This window comes from Xenopus tropicalis, chromosome 6 (assembly GCF_000004195.4).
Source record: "Xenopus tropicalis strain Nigerian chromosome 6, UCB_Xtro_10.0, whole genome shotgun sequence".
NCBI classification, from domain to species: Eukaryota; Metazoa; Chordata; class Amphibia; order Anura; family Pipidae; genus Xenopus; species Xenopus tropicalis.
The window spans coordinates 75,299,337-75,322,871 of NC_030682.2; the positions used below are offsets into that span (position 1 = coordinate 75,299,337).

Sequence of the window (23,535 nt, forward strand, 5' to 3'; positions counted from 1 at the left end):
AAAGGCCACTGTAAATCTGACCCAAGCTCTCTCAGTACCCGAGGGTGTATTCCATCTGGCCCAGGTGCCTTATTCACATTTATCTTGTGTAACCCTTTAAGCACCATATCCTGTGTCAACCACTGCGTAGTTGGAGCTGAGGCAACAGTGCAGCTATTGGGTGGGACTTGGCCCACTGGCTCCTCTACTGTATACACAGAAGAAAAGAACAGGTTAAGCACATCTGCCTTTTCTGTATCCGCTCTAACCATATTGTTACGATAACTCAACGGGGCCACACCCTCAACCTGCATTTTTTTACTATTAATTTACTAAAAAACTTTTTGGGGTTAGTTTTGGCCGCAATGCGCTTCTCATTTTCTATCTTTGCCTTCCAGATTGCTGTTTTACAACACTTGTTATAGTGTTTATATTTATTAAACACAGCTACTGTCCCCTCTGACTTATATTTCTGAAAAGCTTTTTTCCCTATTAACTTCTTTACCTCAGTGTAAAGCCACATAGGGTGATTCTTAACACTTCGACTTTTTCTTATTAATGAAATAAATTGAGAGCAGTAATGATTTAATATCATTTTAAATGACAACCATTTCTGCTCTGTGTTTATATCAGAAAACCTAATGCCCCAATCTATGCCCTGAAGCGCTGCCCTTAAGGAGCTAAAATTTGCTTTTCTAAAATTCATTGTCTTTGTTGCCCCAGTGGAAATTTGTTTCCTGCACCAAACATCAAATGAAATAACATTATGGCCACTATTACCCAGGGGTTCAACCACTTGCACTTTTGCTATACGTTCTGGGTCATTAGAGATCACTAGATCCAATATAGCATGGTTTCTGGTTGGCTCCTCAACAACCTGTGACATAAAGTTGTAATGCAGCAAGTTTATAAACGTGTTCCCATTTATTGTCCTGGCAGTACTATGGCTCCATTCAAAATCAGGATAATTAAAATCCCCCATTATTATCACTTGGCCCAAACTAGCAGCCTTTTCTATTTGCAACAGGAGCTGAGCCTCCTCCTCCTCACTTACATTAGGGGGTCTATAGCATAGGAATAACCTAAGTCACTATGATTGGGGGCATCCAGTAGGCGTACACCCAGAAGGTAAGCGTAGAAGACAGTATCTCAAAACCTAGAATGTGGCAATACATGAGCCAATTGGGTACGCTTTGACTGATTGGCCAATGGCCTGAACTGATGGTAAGCATGTGAAGAGGCCATACATGATATGGCCTTCTTTCTATTGTAATTGGCCTGAATGATCAGAACAGCAGGCAAAAGGAAGTGAAGAGAAGGTGTGTAGCCAGTATCTTTATAGCCCCAGGTTTGGTCTGGCGCATGTTGGCAGCCGGCAGGCTAGGGTTGGGTGCGGGTCAACTATTTGTCAACCACATCAACACATCACTAATTTGCTTCCTATTCATTTTTTCATCTGCCTATGCGCCATGTACTGGAAGACGGTGCATTAGCTGATGCTTAATCCATGAATTTTATTGCTATCCATATTACAAGGGAAGGCCACTATCACCGTCCAACAAAATATTGTAATATATTAGTGTGTGTATTGCCAATTAAGCCTAATAAGAATTAGCAAGTGAATCTAAACTTGGGCCATAGCACTTAAGAAGTGAATTGGAAAAGTGGCTTTCATTATTTTTATTACAAGACCCTCTGTCTGCCCATTCATTAGTAGAAAGCAATATCAAATAATGATGCTTTAGGTGGAACTTTAATTTATCACATCCTCACTGATTTCTAGTCTTGCCTTCAACAGTTGAATATCTGCTTTAACCAAGATTTCATAATTAGATTTTAAACTGACAAATTAGCCTGTTCCAATAAAGATATAAAGCACAGATGCTGGAAGGCTAGAATTAAAGATATGACTGTATTGTTCCAGGCCTTGTATTTAGAAAGAGTCAAACAACGGCACGTTGATTGAACAGTCACAAGCTTAAAGCAGATAGAGTATTCTTAAAGTGACATGGACCAATAACAAAAGTCTAGATGTATGGTACAAAAGTAGTGGCTCACTCAATATGGCCAGAGCTTAGGATTTTGTCAACTTGTGGCAAGGATGAAAAAGGCTTGGGCTAAAAGAAAGGTTTACAGTGTGAATTTAACTTGTTTACTAATACAAAGAAGAGATAATTGATATGCTGTATTATATACTGTAGCTCTAAGAGTAAATACCGCTAAAATAGCATAGATGCAAAAATACAACACCCATCCGCAGTTACAGTGCCTGAAACTACATATCAAGTTGGTTTTCCATACGCAAAGTAGATTGACCTTTTTAGGGGGGTTGTTAAAGGTATTTATTGTAATAATGTATATATACCTTAATTATACCATGCATTTTGTTTTCTCTTTCAGTGCTGGAATAGGGCGTACTGGTGTACTGATCACCATGGAAACTGCCATATGTCTGATTGAACAAAATCAGCCTGTTTATCCACTCGACATAGTGAGACAAATGCGAGACCAACGTGCAATGATGGTTCAAACCTCTGTAAGAAAGAATTCTATCTAACCTGGATATGTATAAAAAAATACATTATATTTAAAAGGTGCCAAATATATGTATGCAGAACTAGCTACAGATGTATGAACAACAAAAGTACAAATAATGTTCTGCTTATACAGTTATTGTTAGCTGGATGGTACAGGTATGCAACCTGTTATCCATAATGCTCGGGATATGGGGTTTTCCGGATAAGGGATCTATCTGTAATTTGAATCTCCATAACTAATGTCTACTAAAAATCATTTAAATATTGATTAAACCCAATAGGCTTGTTTTGCCTCCAGTAAGGATTAATTAAATCTTAGTTGGGATCAAGTACAAGGTACTGTTTTATTATTACAGAGAAAAAGGAAATCATTCTATAAAATTAAAATTATTTGCTTATAATGGAGTCTATGTGAGATGGCCTTTCCGTAATTCGGATCTTTCTGGATAACGGGTTTCCAGATAAGGGATCCCATACCTGTTCTAGAAAAGCATTGTCTAATGCTTCCATAACAGGGTTCCCGATAAAGAATCCATATCTGTAGTTATAAAAAATGTTTTCAAATTCCTCTGCTCTTCATCTGCCTACTTTCTTCTTTTTAAATCTATCCTTTCCTGAGTGAAAACTAAAATAGTAGCTATATTTATGAAGAATTTATTGTGCTTGGCTACCTCGTTGAGGTCAAGTACAAGGTACTGTTTTATTATTATAGAGAAAAGGGAAATCATTTTAAAAAATTACATTATCTGATTAAATGAAATCTATGGGAGATGGCCTTTCTGTAATTCAGTTTTCTGGATAACAGTTTTCCAGATAACAGTTTTCCAGATAACGTAATCCTATACCTGTAGTGTAGTTATAAAGAAGTGTTTACACATTTTTCTGGCATTCTTCTGTATAACATAGTTATAAGGGGTTTGTTGCACGTAGTTACCTCTCATAGATTTAATGAGAAATGTTTAAAGGGTAGCAGCATAACTCAAATGAGAAACTAGAATATGAAAAGGAGTGAGTCTCGAAGATTTTTCTGCAGAGGGGTCCAGTTTCTCATTTGAACCACTGCCTGGTTGCTAGGGTAATTTGGACCCTAGCAACCGAATAGCTGCTAAATTTCCAAACTGGAGATTTTCTAAATAAAAAGCTAAATAATTAAAAAAACACAAATAATAAAAAATGAAGACCAATTGCAGTAACACTCTCTCCAGCATGCTAAAAGTTATTTTTTTATATATTATTTAAATATGTTCTTTACAGGTGACGACACTGGTTGAATTGATATTGAGCTGTTTGACCACAAACACAGCTAAATAGCATTGATCTTTAAGGGGAAATATCACAAAAAGGAAAATTTGAGCTCTGTCTCACCAGTCTCTCTAAGCAGTCTGAGACAAATCTGGGAAGCTTGTATACTTTAATAGTCCTAATTTAACTTATTTTCTTTTTTCTCTTTCAATTTCACAGAGCCAATACAAGTTTGTTTGTGAAGCAATACTTCGTGTTTACAAAGACGGCTTAGTTCGACCGATGAATTCAAGTTAACTGAATTTATTTTCCCACACCGAGAGGGCTCCCCCCCCCCAAATAAAAATGCACATCTGCCGCATGCTAGGTTTCTGTAAAACATGTTTAAATTTTGTATGTAAGGAATGCGTATAAATTGTTTTAAGTATGTGTGTCTAGATAAGTGTATAAAATAATTTTGCACATATTGTACACATAAAAATAAATCATCACAGGAACACTAGTTAACTTGTTTTGCCTTAGACATTATCTTGCAAATGCTTCACGTTCTACTATTGAAGATTTTATCTATATTTTTAATATATATTATGAATAACAATATATGATAACCCACACACTTCAAAGTATTGCTTAGCTGCTCCATATTTTGACACAAATATTTTTTGAACACGGTGCCAAAAAATAAATCAATTTTTTGTTATGGGCTTTGTACCATAAATTGCTCTTCTTACCATATCCCTTTACAGCAATGCACAGTTAAATTAAGTTTAACTAATTGACAGCAGTAAGTTTTACTAACAATGACACCACCAGCCATGTTGACTTTCCACATTTTTATTGGTACTTATATATGGCTTATACATGTTGCTTTGGAACTTTGGCAACATGGTATTTTCAGTAACAGCTCACCTGTCCTGGCTAATTTTGAAACATACAATTTTGGGTCCTTCAGATCGATTGGGCAGCTTATGTGCCCATATATGGGGCCCTCCAACGGGCCCCATACAGAGACCAATATCTGTCCAAAAATCATCTAGATGTCGACTGTCCAGACTTTATTTTCCTGCTGGATTGAGGAATGCATCGGCTCATTGATGCGGTCCTCACTCTAACTTCCCATATTCCCCTTTATTGTAATTAAATCGTAGCATGATATTGCCCACTCAAGGTGGGCATATAGGGGAAAATTTTTGCTTGTTTGGTAAACTCGCCAAGCAAGCAAATTTTACTGTGTATGGACACCTTAAACGTAAAGGGGAGTGTTTTTTCTTCTTAATGATCTAAGAAATTAGGTGGAAAAATCTGAGATACAGTGGTGTTTAGTTTTAGCATAGTTAAGCCCACTCACAGACTCACTGCATCTCTTAAGAATAAATTGCCCACTCTGTTGGCCTGCAGTGTTGACTAATATAGCTACAATGAAATCACACTTTCCTAGCATATGAATTGGGATTTTTGCCATCTAGCTGAATGCTGGTGCCACGTATCTTTATAGATTGTCTGACACACAAGTTAAATGATTAGATTAGTACAGTATGGCCATATGCAGGTATAACTGAATCTCAATCCAACAGGCCTCCAAGAATTAATATTCAACTTGATATTCAACAAGCTATTCACTGGCCTCTATGGAGGCAGCTTAAAAGTAACAGAACACTGTAATACAGATGGCTGCTCTTGACAATAAACTAAACTTAAATGTCATTACATTGGGACTTAATTGGTTTTCCAGCCTTTTTTATTAATTAGAATATATATTTTTGTTATCCTTTTGCTATAGTACCAAATCAGTTATGATCAGTTTTTTCAGGCATCTTATTAACTATCTGAAGCCCATAAAAATTAAAAATATGATTCAGTACTAATAAGCTCATTTAACTACTTCTAGCTTGTTATCACAAAAAAATGGCACTGGTATAGTCCACCTAAGATAACACAGATCTTTGTGTCATTTCAGTGAGATAAATGATGCTGTACACTTTCTAAGGAGAATTAACACAATTCTATATAAATAATTTATAAAGATTTTATTTTTACTACCTAGTTGTTTAGCATTTGTGAATATAACATTTTGAATACATATTTTGGTGGTTATAAACATTATTTATAGAGTAAGTAAGAATGATATTGATGTTTAAATATTTTTAGCAAATGGTTTTCCAGGTATTTATAATAAAACTGTATCCGTGATGCAATAATTAATTAACAAAAGTAACACACTGGGGTAAATGTGCTTTGCTAAAATTGTACCCTGTGATTGCCATGAACCATATCATATGTTGTTATACAATCTGTGAACAATAGATGAGTTAATTCATGTAACAACTGATCTTTCAAGTGGAACAGTATATTTGGATTTTACAGTTTTTACCTCTAGAGAAAAAGCACTACAGGGACACGTGTGTACTGAAAAAGAAATTTAATAGCAATATTGATGTGTATGCTGTCGACACCTTTACTAGATCTCACATATCCAGCTAAATTGCGTTTAAGTACAGTGTACAGAATAAAGCACAAATACTGGGATGGTGGCAAATGTATACAGAGATGTATGGCGTTTGCTAAAGAGGCAAAAGTTAAAAATAATAAACTGAGAAAATAATGAATATTTGAAAATGTTAATGTGTATTGAATGTGAATGTGTAAGAAAAATTTTAATATCCCAGGTTTTTTTTACCTTAAAATCAGATAATAATCATTAGTATTGAACTGGCTTTCTAAGACATGAAAAGTTACTTTTATCTGATGTTTATGTTCTCATAACACTCTAAGCTCTCAGTAAAGATTTCTGTTTGCCGTTCATGACAGCTGTTTTTTAAAAAATAAAATATGAATAATAGTTGTATTTAAACAGATCATTTCTTTATTTAAGCTGTATGTACATACATTAACAGGTTTTCTATTGCTTCCCTGCCACATCTTTTGCATGTAAAAATGCCATTTATTCCCTCATTGTTACCACTACCTTGGTGTAAGAAAGACAACAAGTTTCTCACGTCTAGGACATCTCAACAAAAAAAATGATTATTCTTTATGTCCTTCTCATGTTTTAAGACTTGGTTGGAAATAATGGGGAACAAATTTCTACTCTATTAATAAGCACTGTAAAATGCCAGACAATATGAAGTCATTTTTGTCCATCATTGACAAAACCGATTGTTTGTAGCAGCAATAGCTGTTTCATACATGTGGTAGTATAGTATACAATCCATAAATATTTAACTTCAAATTAATATTCTAGCGCAAATCTACAATTTTTGTCAACGCAGTATATATAGTTTGCTTGTAAAAATCCAGCAGCAGTACTAAAGAATCAGGCCCAGACTGTCAATCTGTGGGTTCTGGCAGATGCCAGAGCGGCTGCTGTAAGATGCCATATACAGTGGCTATTTAGTGGACTGGTGGGGGCCTGTTCGGGATACTTGAAATGCCAGGGCTTATTTTGAATACTAGTCTGGGCCTGTAAGGGATGGAAGATTTACTTCTTTTCCGTGATCAGAAAAGCTTGCGGTGGGCTGGAGATCTGGTGCTGTAGACACCTATGCAATTGCTGAACTCCTGCATGGGAGCCTGGGGCAAGATAGAGTGAGTGCTCTTTTTTTGGTAAGATGTAAGCAATTACTCTGTGGGGCACCCTCCGTTGATTTTATGTGTCCTTATGCTTTAAAGAGCTGTTGACACCTGGCCAGCCATACTTTTGCTACTAGAGGAGGCAAGTGTTTAGGGAATTCTCCAACCAAGTACATTCAGTCACCAAGGTTTTCTCTTCTTCAGTAAGCCAAGAGTCTCTGATAAATACTAATTATCTGCTCTTGGATTTTTGATATGTTCTACCACAGGGGACAGCAGTCTGTTCTTTTCACTGAGTCTGTACTTACTGTGCTACAGGGAAGCTCCAAACACAGGTGAAACACATCAAGATGGTACAGAATCATTGAAAGGAACATGCTTAATTTCTTTATGGTGGAACACACAAAGGATCCACCACAAGGTACCGCAGAGAAAGTTGCAACCCTACAGGTACCCTGTGCATATCCAAAGGGGTCAAATGTTAAAGACTTAAATGAAATTATATGATGCACTTCATCCAGTGCTGTTTCTGAGTCTGCTGCTACCTGTGGCAGTATCAAAATCACACACCTGCAAGCTATAACCCTTGGTTTAAGGAAAAAAAAATACATTGTTACATTTTATTTTTTATTGCAAACTTTTTTTTAGATGCATACCATAATTATTTCATAGTGTTTAGAGTAATTAGTGCTTAAGTGCCAGTATTATTTAAAACAGTAATCTGCTTCATATAAAGAAATTCCTAAGGTTTAAAATTGTTATTGTTAAATATATCTAAAATGACTTACAGAAGCATTTAGAAACAATAGAATGATAAAAGTGGAAGAGCTATATTTGCAGCTGGGTAAATCTAACAAGCTTGACCCATATTATATAACGCTAAGGTGATGCAAAGGGTATCTACCATAGATAATAAGTAATAAGCTTCTTCTGAACCTTGTTTGAAAGTGATGAAATAGGAGTGTAGATATACTGTAGGTGGGTTACTATGGACTTTCAGTCCCTGTAATCCATTCCACACTCCAAGGGACTTTGTGAATTCTATGTTTTTAGATTTTAATTTATACTCTACGGCTTGCATTACATTTTTGGTACTGGCCCTGGAGTTTCTGCTGACCCATAATTAATTATTCTTCAATGTTCTAATTACCTCCAGAGACATGAGGCGGCTACGGGCGTAGTCTCTTCTCCATCATACGCCAACCTTTAAATGGGCTGGTGGGAGCCTACCCATGTCTTTGAAGGTGTCAATCTCTATTGTGACCATATCATTTGGTATAATGGCTATATAGACAACCTTATTTTCATCTGGTTAGGCTCAGCAGAAGCTCTAGTGCTTTTCCAAACTTTTGTGAATGATGATTACCGGTAAATCTGTTTTTACTGTTACACAAGATGAGAGCAGTATTGATTTTTCGATGTCAATCTTAAAGCAGACATATTGGGCCCGATTCACGAAAGTGCGATAAAAATTATCGCATGCTTTTTTGCGTTAAATAAGTCGCGATAATTAGCGCACGATTCACTCTTAGAGACAGCCAAACTGTCGGCCAAGGCCTCAGCAGCATCCATTACTGCTCGCAGAGCCCTTTGGTTACGCCAATGGTCTGGCGACACGGCTTCCAAGCACAAGCTGACATCGCTCAAATTCAGCGGTTCACAACTCTTTGGCCCTGAACTTAAACAAATAATATCAGAAGTCACAGGTGGCAAGGGTGCCTTTTTACCACACGGTAAACGTCCCAGGAAAGATTTCCATAGACGCAATTACCACCACCGCACGTGGTCATCAAACAACAGACAACAGAGAAATTCTAGATCTCAACCGCAGCCACAGGCCAATAGGAGATTCAAACCCTACTGGCAAAACCAATCCAAGATGCCCCGTAAAAACATACCAACAAAAGGGCAGGATTCCTGACCTTCCTTTCCACAATCCCTCTCAGCCACCAGTAGGAGGAAGATTACACAGCTTTGTTCAAACTTGGCAAAACTCAATTTCAGACACCTGGGTGCTAAACATTCTAAATCACGGGTACATCATTCCCTTCATCAGAAAACCTCCAGAACACAGATTCGTCACATCAAACATTCCATCCGACCCAACCAAACAACAGGCATTATACCGCATCATCCAAGACTTGTTGGACAACAAGGTCATAACACCAGTACCCCAAGAATTCAAATTCCACGGTTTCTACTCAAACCTATTCCTAGTAGCAAAAAAAGATGGAGGTTTTCGACCAGTTCTCAACTTACACCCGCTAAACAAGTTTGTGCGATACGAGCGTTTCAAGATGGAATCTCTACCATCAATCATAAAAAGCCTAAAGCCAAACGTATTCATGACCAAAATAGATATCAAAGATGCGTATCTTCACATCCCGATCAACTACTTTCACCAGAGATTCCTTCGGTTCGCTCTGGGCCAGTCACACTTTCAATTCCAAGCACTTCCGTTCGGACTGACGTCAGCCCCAAGGCTGTTCACCAAAGTACTAGGCGCCTTACTAGCAATACTACGGGTGCAAGGCATCCATGTTACGGCCTATCTAGACGACCTTATACTCACTGCGGAATCACTAAGGGACGCCGACCTTCAAACTCAGCAGTGCCTACTAACTCTGCAACAACACGGCTGGCAAATCAACCACAAGAAAAGCCTTCTCATACCAACACAGTCATTAGAGTTCCTGGGCATGCACATCAACACAGTGGAAAGGAAAGTCTTTCTTCCGCTAAACAAAGCCACAACACTACAAAGGATGGCATGCAGCCTACTGTCACAATCTCAGGCTTCAGCCCACGAGATCCTCCGATTACTGGGACTAATGGCAGCCAGCATAGAGGCAGTACCATTTTCAAAATTTCACCTTCGTCCGCTCCAATGGGAGTTCCTAAAGTTATGGAACAAGAACCATCAAAACCTATCACAAAAGATCGTTCTCTCCAGCAAGGTAAAACAAAGCCTATCATGGTGGACTCACCTCCCCAACCTCACAAGAGGCAACAGCTGGGACCGCCCGGTCCAGGAAATAGTCACAACAGATGCCAGTCGAGTAGGATGGGGAGCAACCTGGCCGCCCCAAGTTTGCCAGGGCATATGGTTGGCTCACGAGCTGAGACTTCACATCAACGCACTAGAACTGAGAGCAGTCTACAATGCACTACTCCATTGGCAAGCCCCCCTAAAAGGAAAGCACATAAGAATTCAGTCCGACAACAGCACCACAGTAGCCTATTTGAACCGTCAAGGAGGAACCAGAAGCGCATCGGCACTACGAGAAGTATCCCGGATCATGACCTGGGCAGAAACTCATCAGGTACTCTTAACAGCAGTATTCATTCCAGGCATTCTCAACTGGGAGGCAGACTATTTGAGTCGCACCACGATAGACCCGGGAGAATGGAGACTCAAACCACAGATTTTCCAACAGATCGTAACAAATGGGGTCTCCCATGTCTCGACGTAATGGCATCTCGCTTCAACACACAACTGCCGAGATTCATATCGAAAGTCCAAGACCCCAGAGCGGAAGGAGTGGACGCGCTTACCAGCCCCTGGCATTGCCGGCTAGCATATGCGTTCCCCCCCATACCACTCATCCCTCGACTACTACACAAGATAAGGAGGGAGAAGGTCCCTACTATACTCATAGCACCTTGGTGGCCACGCAGAGCGTGGTTTGCAGAACTAATCCAGATGTCAGCAGAACCACCTTGGACACTTCCAATGCCAGCCGACCTACTATCACAGGGTCCAGCGCAAGCACAAAATGTACACAAACTAAATTTGACGGCCTGGATGTTGAGACCAGTATATGGAAACAAGAAGGATTTTCAGACCAAGTAATCCACACCTTAATATCAGCAAGGAAGCGATCCACATCCAAAGTGTATCACAGAATTTGGAAACTATTTCTTGCTTGGAGTCAGACACGCAGCATACCGTGGCAGTCTTGTGTATCCACTCACATACTAGAATTCCTACAAGACGGAGTAGACAAAGGACTAAGTACATCAGCACTAAAGGTTCAAACCTCTGCGCTGGCAGCTCTATTCCACAAGCAATGGGCAACCCTCCCGGAAGTAAAGACATTCTTCCAAGCTCTTCTCAAATTACACCCGCCAATTAAAGACCCTATTCCACCATGGGACCTTAATTTAGTCCTCAGAGCCCTTCAGAAAGCCCCGTTCGAACCTATGGCTACAGTGGACTTAAAATTTCTTTCATGGAAAGTGGCTTTCCTCCTGGCAATATGTTCGGCCAGGCGAGTATTGGATCTGGCAGCATTGTCCTACGTACCACCTTGGACAATTTTCCATCAAGATAAGGCAGTCCTCCGCACCATCCCATCTCACCTTCCAAAAGTCACATCGAGTTTCCATCTCAATCAAGAGATAGTACTTCCGTCTTTCTGCCCTAATCCAAAGAATACACAAGAAAAACAACTGCACACCTTAGACGCGGTCAGGGCTCTAAAGTATTACATACATAGAACAGCAGATTTCAGACACTCAGATGCTCTATTTGTGTTATTTGGCAGCAATAAAAAGGGCCTACAAGCATCCAAACGCTCACTAGCCAGATGGATAGTAGCAGCCATACTTGAATCCTACAAGTCAGTGGGGCAGGAGGCCCCCATCACAGTAAAAGCTCACTCCACCAGAAAAATTAGTGCCTCATGGGCTCTTCACAATTCCGCATCTATAGACGCTATACGCAAAGCAGCTACGTGGAGTTCATTACATACCTTTGCAAAATTCTATAGATTAGACGTTTTGGCCTCAGCAGAGGCAACCTTTGGCAGGAAGGTGCTACAAGCAGCGGTAGCACATAGATAGCTCCTGCCTATAGTCCAGTTCAGATTATCAGTTAACAGTTTTTTTAATGTTCATACCCACCCTAGTTTTTGGACGGCTTTGGGACATCCCCAGTCGTCCTGCACTGACAGGTAGGGCCGCATGAGAAAGGAAGATTTTCTTACCTGAAAAATCCTTTTCTCATAGGCCCGTACTGTCAGTGCAGCATCCCGCCCTTTTGGGGTGCCGGTTTTTTGCTGCTCGTCACTTTAGAGATAGAATAGGTAGTTAGGGTTCTGTCTCCACCGGCAGGCTCTGGTACAAAAACTGGAGGATGAGGTGGAGCCACAAGGGAGAACGAGATTGGAGAAAGTTTATTCAGTTTGTCCTGCCTCCAGAGAGGATCAGCTTATCCCCAGTCGTCCTGCACTGACAGTACGGGCCTATGAGAAAAGGATTTTTCAGGTAAGAAAATCTTCCTATAGCGGTGAATATTTTGTCACGATAATATACTGTACTGTAGCAGTGAATATTTTGTCGCGCAAAATACATTACTATGTATATTTTGGCGATTTTTTTTTGGTCGCGATTTTGTAATCTCGCGACTTGCGGACATTTTGTGGCGATTTTGTAATCTCGTGATATGTGCGACTTGGGGCCATTTTGTGTCATTGAGCCTGCAGCCACCAAACTGAGAGGACCCTGCCTGGGGTTTCTGATCTGCTACCAGGGGAGAGGCGCTACATTATCAGCATGCTCCTGCGTTCTGGATATGATGACCCGCTGCTGGGGGACTTAGCGGTCCACGAGAGGAAGAGGGCAATCCTGGGCGAGCTAAGAGAGGGTTTGCTCGCCGAGTTTGCCCTTGATGTGGACCCCCGCCAGCTCCAGCATCTGTGGTCCGACCTGAAGCGCAGGAGTCCAGAACTGGTCGCTGAAATTGCAGATGGTAATTATTGTACTTTATTATGCTGTTACAGTATACGTTCAGTAAAAGATTTAGCAAGTAATTTGAACTAAAGGTACAAATGTAAGAAATGTCAGGGATGATGAAAGTAACATAGTTACATAGTAAGTTGGGTTGAAAAAAGACATACGTCCATCACGTTCAACCATAATGCCAGTGAGGAACTGAAACGTTGGTCACAATAAACCTCTGAATATTATTTCACATCTTTGTGACTCCTTGCGAAAATCCTGTGTGTGCTGTCACCCCATGCCTGTCTAGATTTTGTTTTGCCACAGGCACCCAGGTATTATTGTTCCTTATGGTGTGCAGCTTCCCAGCACTTCGTATTGTGTGTATATATATATATATATATATATATATATATATATATATATATATATATATATATATACACACATCTATTTTCAAATACATATGCATAAATAATTTTAAAGCAGGGGGGAAGCAGCAGGGAGCAGCCCATAGTGTGAGTCATTTGTGGAAGGGCCACAAATGTTTTAGGGGGCCCTGGCTAACAATGTCTGTGTGTCCTTTGTATTGATGTGAGGGTTCACAGGGAGAGGGGCCATTGGGGCGTGGGAGGAGGGGGGCCGTTATTTATGATAGTGTATGAATGTATATATATATATAATATATTACACAAAATAACATCTTGCAATACTATCTCACAGAACTTCAGCTGGCGCCTCCTCCCCAGGTCCTCCAGGCTCCTGTTGCACAGCAGGCTCCTCCAGCCCCCGAGGCCCGACAACTGGCCCCAGAGGCCCAAGGAGCTTACCAGGCCCCAGGACCAAGCCAGGACCCAGGACTGACCCAGGCCCCAGAGGCTGAGGAGGCCCCGGACACCCCCCCTTTACTCCTCCCCCAGTTTGACCCCAGTTTCCCAGGCCCTTGGGTTCCCCCCCCAGCCCCCTGGATCCCAGCCACCAGGTTCTCCTGCCAACGAAGTCCCAGCACATCGGTCCATGCAGGAGGACCTGGACAATATGGAGGCCGAGCTGGCCCAGCTCCGGGGGGAAGTTGCCCAACTCAGGAGGGACATGGAGGAACCAAAGGGCAGCAAGCCCTAAGTTTTTCCCCCCCCCTTTTTTCTTCTTTTAGTAAAATTTTATATTTTTCTACTTTTGAACTGAGTAATGTCTACTTATTTTGCCTTCCTAGATATGGTATTCTATACTTTCATGTAGTTTCCTCTAATTCACAATTTAGTCTTTAGCCCATTTTGCTGATAAATAGCGTGCATACGGAAAATACCGTGCACGCTATTTATCACGACAAACCTATCGAATGAAATACCGCGCGTAAAAAAGCGCAAGTATGCTTATAGTGAATTGTGCGAAAAGTCGCGAAAATTAAGACGCGATAAAATTTTTAACGCACACTATAAATAGCGCACGTTTTATCGCACTTTAGTGAATCAGGCCCATTGACTTAACACAGATTTATTTGAAATGAACTGTGGGGGAAGATAGTCGCCATCCTCAACATAACATTTGTTCCGCTTAAGTCTTCTGGTACACAAACGGTTACTTTAAAAAACAAGCATAGCCAGAGGGGATATCAGTCAGTATATAAGAAAGCACACTCTAAGAAATAGTGTTTTTACTGGGTCAAAAAAAAACAAAACCAAAGAATATCAGTTGAGAAGGGTGGTCAATAAGATTCCCCAATGTATTTCAGTACAGAAAATATTATGGAGTTTATCAGTATCTGTAATATTATATGTAAATTTAGCCAGTTCTTACAATAATCCCATTTAAAATAAATTCTGTTTCTTCTGCGTCCCTCCATGTCAGTACACATGGGTAGCATCGCCCCTCCCCCACAGGAGGTAGGACCTATACCAAGCCAATTAAAATGAATCCTGCTCTATAAGACCACCTGACTTCCTCCTCACCACTGTTATTTTTTGTCCTACTGGACAGGTAGGTAGGATCTCCCTCCTCACTTTTTTTTTTTTTATTATTTATTTTTTACTTCTGTGTAGACACAGAGGGATGTTTCCCGGGTAATGGAGAAGAATTTACCTGATGCCCCAGATACACAAAATGTTCAAATTGACGCCTATTGGGAGGAAATGCAGGTGTGGGCATACCCATGGTCCTAGCCTTGTGCTAAAATAGCCCCCCTGCACTACGCCCAACTACGCACAGTATTCAAACTGATGCCTATTGAGTAGGCTACAGGTGTGGGTTTTTTCCACATTTTTACCTGTAACCTAACTTAATAACATAGTAAGTTGGGTTGAAAAAAGACATACATCCATCACGTTCAACCATAATGCCTATATATAACCTGCCCAACAACTAGTTGATCCAGAGGAAGGCAAAAAACCCCATCTGAAGCCTCTCTAATTTGCGGCAGAGGGGAAAAAATTCCTTCCTGACTCCAAGATGGCAATCGGACCAGTCCCTGGATCAACTTGTACTAAGAGCTATCTCCCATAACCCTGTATTCCCTCACTTGCTAAGAATCCATCCAGACCCTTCTTAAAGTTATATAATGTATCAGCCAGCACAACTGATTCGGGGAGGGAATTCCAGAACTTCACAGCTCTCACAGTAAAAAATCCTTTCCGAATATTTAAACGGAACCTCCCTTCTTCTAAACGGAGTGGGTGCCCTCGTGTCCGTTGGAAGGACCTACTGGTAAATAAAACATTAGAAAGATTATTATATGATCCCCTTATATACTTATACATAGTTATCATGTCACCCCTTAAGCGCCTCTTCTCCAGTGTAAACAGACCCAACTTGGCCAGTCTTTCTTCATAACTGAGACTTACCCTTAATCAGCTTAGTTGCCCTTCTCTGGACCCTCTCTAACTCAATCATGTCCCATTTGAGCCCTGGAGACCAAAACTGAACAGCATATTCTAGATGGGGCCTTACCAGTGCTCTGTAAAGGGGAAGAATAACCCGTGAATCTATACCCCTTTTAATACAGCTCAAAACCTTGTTTGCCCTTGCAGCTGCTGCCTGGCATTGCTTGCTACAGCCAAGTTTATTATCTACAAGGACTCCAAGGTCCTTCTCCATTATGGATTTGCCTAGTGCAGTCCCATTAAGGGTATAAGTGGCTTGCATATTTTTACATCCCAGGTGCATGACCTTACATTTATCCACATTAAATCTCATCTGCCACTTAGCCGCCCAAATTGCCAGTTGGCCAAGATCCTGCTGCAAGGATGCCACATCCTGGATAGAATTGACTGGTCTGCAGAGTTTTGTGTCATCTGCAAACACTGATATATTACTTATAATACCCTCCCCTAAGTCATTTATGAACAAGTTAAACAAAAGTGGACCCAGTACAGAACCCTGAGGGACCCCACTGAGAACCTTATTCCAAGTAGAGAATGTACCATTAACAACCACCCTCTGTACCCGATCCTGTAGCCAGTTTTCTATCCATGTGCAAATGACTTCACTAAGACCAATAGACCTTAGTTTAGAAAGCAGTCGTTTGTGGGGAACGGTATCAAATGCTTTGGCAAAATCCAAATAGATTATATCTACTGCATCCCCACTGTCCAGCTTCTTACTTACCTCAACATAAAAAGCAATTAAATTGGTCTGACATGACCTGTCCTTCATAAAGTCATGCTGATTACTGCTCATAATGGCATTCTCCAGTACATAATTTTGTATGTGATCCCTTAACAAGCTTTCAAATAACTTGCCCACCACAGATATCAAACTTACAGGCCTATAATTGCCAGGCTGAGATCTTACTCCCTTTTTAAATATAGGAATGACATTCGCCTTTTTCCAATCCCTAGGTACCATACCTGATGAAAGAGAGTCTGAGAATATCAGAAACAAGGGCCACTGTAATTCTGATCCTAGCTCTCTCAGTACCCGAGGGTGTATTCCATCTGGCCCCGGTGCCTTGTTTACATTTATCTTGTGTAACCCTTTAAGCACCATATCCTGTGTCAACCACTGTGTAGTTGGAGCTGAGGCAACAGTGCAGCAATTGGGTGGGACTTGGCACTCTGGCTCCTCTACTGTATACACAGAAGAAAAAAACTTTTTGGGTTAGTCTTGGCCTCAGCAGCAATGCGCTCCTCATTTTCTATCTTCTGGATTGCTGTTTTACAACACTTGTTATAGTGTTTATATTTATTAAACGCAGCTACTGTCCCCTCTGACTTATATTTATTAAAAGCTTTCCTTTTTTTCCCTATTAACTTCTTTACCTCAGAGTTAAGCCAGATAGGGTGATTCTGAACACTTCTACTTTTTCTTATTAATGGAATAAATTGAGAACAGTAATGATTTAATATCATTTTAAATGACAACCATTTCTGCTCTGTGTTTTTAGCAGAAAACATAATGCCCCAATCTATGCCCTGAAGCGCTGTCCTTAAGGAGCTAAAATTTGCCTTCCTAAAATTCATTGTCTTTGTTGCCCCGTGTAAATTTGTTTCCTGCACCAAACATCAAATGAAATAACATCATGGTCACTATTACCCAGGGGTTCCATCACTTGCACATTTGCTATACGTTCTGGGTCATTAGAGAACACTAGATCCAATATAGCATGGTTCCTGGTTGGTTCCTCAACAACCTGTGACATACAGTTGTCATGCAGCAAGTTTATAAACTTACTGTCCTGGCAGTACTATGGCTCCAGTCAATATCAGGGTAATTAAAATCCCCCATTATTATCACTTAGCCTCCATTTTTTCCTATGTTTTTTTTGCGAGGCTTTAAGGACTCCTGCCCTGTGAAAATGATTGATTAAGGGCCATGGAAATGAAGTATATTGTTGGATGGAGCACGCCAGGATCACTTGTCAATAAAAATTATATCCTTTATTTGTTATTTCCATTAAAATCATAGCAAAACTACACCATCAGCCTGACGCGTTTCGTGGCTTCCTGCCACTTCTTCAGAAGCTATAATGTATAAATCACACCCTCCAGTGCCCTAAATACCCAGGTGATGACCCACCCCCCTAGGTGAGATTTAACCCCCGAGGTGTCATATTTGTAACACACATTTAATATAAAAAATCAGATAAAAACATAGGGCAATAAAATAATAGAAACTCTGTATACATGGTAACAATATATCCCCTTTCTTATAAAATCTGAGATAAATATGTATACAAGAGATGTATTTTATGACTTCACCGGTGTATTTCGCTAGTTGTGTCATGTAATCAAAAACTATGGTATATAGTTCATACTTCATTTGCATTCCAAATACGCCTGGATCGGGGGCGGTGCTGGATGTGCCAGCACGGGATACTTTGAGGGCTTTCGGTCTCTGGTGAGTGCTCCCCGTTTCATGCTTTTCACTATAATAATTAAGGGCCATGGGTATGGATATGGGCTAGTGTCAACCTAGCCAAAAACGCTCAAAAGACAAAATCAGCGTAGGTTGAATACAACAGGTAGATAGTTAAATAACTAAATAATTAAATCATTGAACCACCGCTCGTGCTTATTAGCACAGCATTAACCAAATTAATTAAATACCTAGTGAAAGGTTGAGACCCGGGTGTACAAACCCCGAGCTTGGCCTATGATTAAGTGCATGATCACACGAAACGCGTCAGGCATTTTTGTTCTTTTAAAATGAAGAAATAAAGTCCGTTTTATAGCAGTTCTCTGCAGTCCGGAGTGCTTGATGTTCCTTTTACAACACTAGTGTCAACCTAGCTTGAATCCGGTGAGTATGATTCCTCCGTTTTCACTATGTGTCGTAACACTGGGAAGCTTGCATACTAATTAGCAATTACATCCCTCAGCTGAAAGCTGTCAGGGTTCTTGCTGGTGGTCCCATCCTGCAGATGTTCACTTTCATCTGGTAAGGTGCATGTGCTTCTTTTGCTTATAATGTCTTTTGTGTTATTGTGAGCCTTGTGCAGACACAGTGGGTATTGTGCTCTTTATTACACCAGGTGCTTCTATAGCTGTTTGGTGTTGCACTACTGCAGCAGTATTGTTCTCCTTCCTCTCTCATATTGGGGCCGATTCACTAAAGTGCGATAAAATTTATTGCACGCTTTTTTGTGCGCGATTCACCATAGTATTATCGCGTGCGTTAAGTCACCATTTTCGCATGCAGAATTTTTCGCGCTAGTTTTAACGCATACGTTAATTCTTGCGCTGAAAAGAATACGATCGCAATACCCTGTGCCCCACCTCTCACAACTCTGGTCATGCCCATTCCCACACCTTGTGTCTCAACCCTTTCTCCTTGTAGATTGTAAGCTCTTTTGGGCAGGGCCCTCTTCACCTCTTGTATCGGTTATTGATTGCTTTATATGTTACTCTGTATGTCCAATGTATGTAACCCACTTATTGTACAGCGCTGCGGAATATGTTGGCGCTTTATAAATAAATGTTAATGTAATGTAAATGATTCACAAACACTTAGGCGCGCTAAATATCACATTGGTCTATGCGAAAATTAACACCTACTACAGGCAGACGAAAAATTATAGAAAAGTACAGTAAATTAGTTTTTGGCAATAAAATATGGACTTACAGTGTTATTTATTCAAGTATGTGTCTTTTTACTCAATTTTACTAAAGTCTTGGCATGTATGGAATTTCGCTACTAATATACAGTACTATAGCGGTAAATATTTAGTCGTGATAATATACAGTACTATAGCGATGAATATGTTGTCGCGATAATATACAGTACTATAGCAGTGAATATGTTGTCGCGATAATATACAGTACTATAGCGGTAAATATTTAGTCGCACAAAATACATTACTATGTATATTTTGGTGATTTTTTTTGTCGCAACTTTGTAATCTTGCGACTTGCGGACATTTTGTAGCGATTTTGTAATCTCGTGACATGTGCGACTTGGGGCCATTTTGTGTCATTGAGCCTGCAGTCACACTACAGAGAGGATCATGCCTGGGGTTTCTTATCTGCTACCAGGGGAGAGGCGCTATATTATCACCATGCTCCTGCACTTCAACAATAATGCCAGTGAGGAACTGAAACGTTGGTCACAATATATATATATATATATATACACATCTATTTTCAAATACATATGCATAAATAAGTTTAAAGCAGAGGGGGAAGCAGCAGGGAGCGGCCCATAGTGTGAGACATTTGGGGAAGGGCCACAAATGTTTTAGGGGGCTCTGGCTAACAATGTCTGTGTGTCCTTTGTATTGATGTGAGGGTTCACAGGGGGAGGGGCCATTGGGGGCGTGGGAGGAGGGGGGCCCAAAAAATGTTGTTGTGAGGGGCCCCGTTATTTATGATGGTGTATGAATGTATATATATATATATATATATGTATAATATATTACACAAAATAACATCTTGCAATACTATCTCACAGAACTTCAGTTGGCGCCTCATCCCCAGGCCCAACCCCAGGCACCCCAGGCTGCAGAGGCTCTTCAGGCCCCCGAGGCACTACAGGCCCCGAGGCACCACAGGCCCCCGAGACCCCAGTAGCACCAGAGGCCCCAGAGTCCCCCGAGGCCTCAGAGGCTCCATCAGCCCCACAGACTCCCCAGGCCCCGGACACTCCCCCCCTGGAGTTCTCTCCCCAGGCCAAACGCTGGGCACCAGGTCCTCCTGCGGACGAGGGACCCTCAGGACGGACCGAAGATGTGGGGACCCAAACATCACCTGGGTGGACTGACCCCACACTTCGGTCAATGCAGGAGGATCTGGACAACATCAAGGCCCAGTTGGCCCAGCTCCGGGGGGACATGGCCCAGCTCCAGGGGGACATTCGGGACATCAAGGGCAGCAAGCCCTAAGTTTTTTTTTTTTTTAATTTTTTCCTATAAATTTTAAGATTTTCTTGTAAAAATAAAAGTTTTTAGTTTTGTACTTTTGAACTGGGTAATGTCTAATTATTTTGCCTTCCTTGATATGGTATATTCTATACTTTCATGTAGTTTCTCCTACACTCTTACATTTATCAGTAACAGCATCAATATGCTATATGGTTTAAATTTTTACAAATATTCTGCCAACAATTTTGTCTTTAGCCCATTTTGCTGAATAGTAAAGCTTGTGTTAATTAGTACGTAGCGTATTTTCTGGCGAGTGTGATAACTGCCAATCAAATGTTTTGTTGCCAGAATAATTGCAATATTATATTTGTTCCCATTTAATAAAGTGCCCATAACATATTTGCCATTTATTCTGTGTCTAAAATCTCCCACTTAATTTAAGCCACTTTAGTAAATGGACCCCTAAGTATTTGGCTAAATATTCTTAAATGCCCCCCCCCTCCCATTTTATTATCTCTAGCCTTTTAGGAAGGCAAATTTTAGCTCCTTAAGGGCAGCGCTTCAGGGCATAGATTTGGGCATTATGTTTTCTGATAAAAACACAGAGCAGAAATGGTTGTCATTTAAAATGATATTAAATCATTACTGTTCTCAATTCATTCCATTAATAAGAAAAAGTAGAAGTGTTAAGAATCACCCTATGTGGCTTAACTCTGAGGTAAAGAAGTTAATAGGGAAAAAAAGGAAAGCTTTTAAGAAATATAAGTCAGAGGGGACAGTAGCTGCGTTTAATGAATATAAACACTATAACAAGTGTTGTAAAACAGCAATCCGGAACGCAAAGATAGAAAATGAGGAGCGCATCGCGGCCGATGCCAAGACTAACCCCAAAAAGTTTTTTAAGTATATTAATAGTAAAAAGATGCAGGTTGAGGGTGTGGCCCCATTGAGTTATAATAACAATATGGTTACAGCGGATACAGAAAAGGCAGATGTGCTTAACCAGTTCTTTTCTTCTGTGTATACAGTAGAGGAGCCAGTGGGCCAAGTCCCACCCAATAGCTTCACTGTTGCCTCAGCTCCAACTACACAGTGGCTGGCACAGGATATGGTGCTTAAAGGGTTACACACGATAAATGTAAACAAGGCACCTGGGCCAGATGGAATACACCCTCGGGTACTGAGAGAGCTAGGGGCAGAATTGCAGTGGCCCTAGTTTTTGATATTCTCAGACTCTCTTTCATCAGGTATGGTACCTAGGGATTGGAAGAAGGCGATTGTCATTCCCATATTTAAAAAGGGAGTAAGATCTCAGCCTGGCAATTATGGGCCTGTAAGTTTGACATCCGTGGTGGGCAAGTTATTTGAAGGCTTGTTAAGGGATCACATTCAAAATTATGTAGTGGAGAATGCCATTATGAGCAGTAATCAGCATGGCTTTATGAAGGACAGGTCATGTCAGACCAATTTAATTGCTTTTTATGATGAGGTAAGTAAGAAGCTGGACAGTGGGGATGCAGTAGATATAATCTATTTGGATTTTGCCAAAGCATTTGATACCGTTCCCCACAAACGACTGCTTTCTAAGCTAAGGTCTATTGGTCTTAGTGAAGTCGTTTGCACATGGATAGAAAACTGGCTACAGGATCGGGTACAGAGGGTGGTTGTTAATGGTACATTCTCTACTTGGAATAAGGTCCTCAGTGGGGTCCCTCAGGGTTCTGTACTGGGTCCACTTTTGTTTAATTTGTTCATAAATGACTTAGGGGAGGGTATTATGAGTAATGTATCAGTGTTTGCAGATGACACAAAACTCTGCAGACCAGTCAATTCTATCCAGGATGTGACATCCCTGCAGCAGGATCTTGACCAACTGGCAATCTGGGCAGCTAAGTGGCAGATGAGATTTAATGTGGATAAATGTAAGGTCATGCACCTGGGATGTAAAAATATGCAAGCCCCGTATACCCTTAATGGGACTGCACTAGGCAAATCCATAATGGAGAAGGACCTTGGAGTCCTTGTAGATAATAAACTTGGCTGTAGCAAGCAATGCCAGGCAGCAGCTGCAAGGGCAAACAAGGTTTTGAGCTGTATTAAAAGGGGTATAGATTCACGGGAGGAGGGGGTTATTCTTCCCCTTTACAGAGCGCTGGTAAGGCCCCATCTAGAATATGCTGTTCAGTTTTGGTCTCCAGTGCTCAAACGGGACATTATTGAGTTAGAGAGGGTCCAGAGAAGGGCAACTAAGCTGGTAAAGGGTATGGAAAGTCTCAGTTATGGGGAAAGACTGGCCAAGTTGGGTCTGTTTACACTGGAGAAGAGACGCTTAAGAGGTGACATGATAACTATGTATAAATATATAAAGGGATCATATAATAACCTTTCTAATGTTTTATTTACCAGTAGGTCCTTCCAACGGACATGAGGGCACCCACTTCGTTTAGAAGAAGGGAGGTTCCATTTAAATATTCGGAAAGGATATTTTACAGTGAGAGCTGTGAAGTTCTGGAATTCCCTCCCCGAATCAGTCGTGCTGGCTGATACATTATATAGCTTTAAGAAGGGTCTGGATGGATTCTTAGCAAGTGAGGGAATACAGGGTTATGGGAGATAGCTCTTAGTACTAGTTGATCCAGGGACTGGTCCGATTGCCATCTTGGAGTCAGGAAGGAATTTTTTCCCCTCTGTGGCAAA

At 40.7% G+C, this 23,535-nt stretch overlaps 1 protein-coding gene across 7 annotated transcripts in view; it reads left to right on the top strand.

Annotated features, from left to right (window-relative positions):
- The window catches only part of ptpn3 (protein tyrosine phosphatase non-receptor type 3), a 228,470-nt gene extending 221,867 nt beyond the window's left edge, over positions 1 to 6,603 (top strand). For 6 of the 7 annotated variants that reach the window (XM_031903477.1, XM_031903476.1, XM_031903475.1 and 3 more), the window contains 2 exons: positions 2,380 to 2,515; positions 3,978 to 4,095. In XM_031903477.1, coding sequence (XP_031759337.1) covers positions 2,380 to 2,515; positions 3,978 to 4,055 — 214 coding nt within the window. In that variant the 3' untranslated portion in view covers positions 4,056 to 4,095. Of the gene's footprint in view, positions 1 to 2,379; positions 2,516 to 3,977 lie in introns of all 7 variants that reach the window. The other variant, NM_001079462.1, reaches the window with a different exon arrangement.
- Positions 6,604 to 23,535: the final 16,932 nt, after the last annotated feature.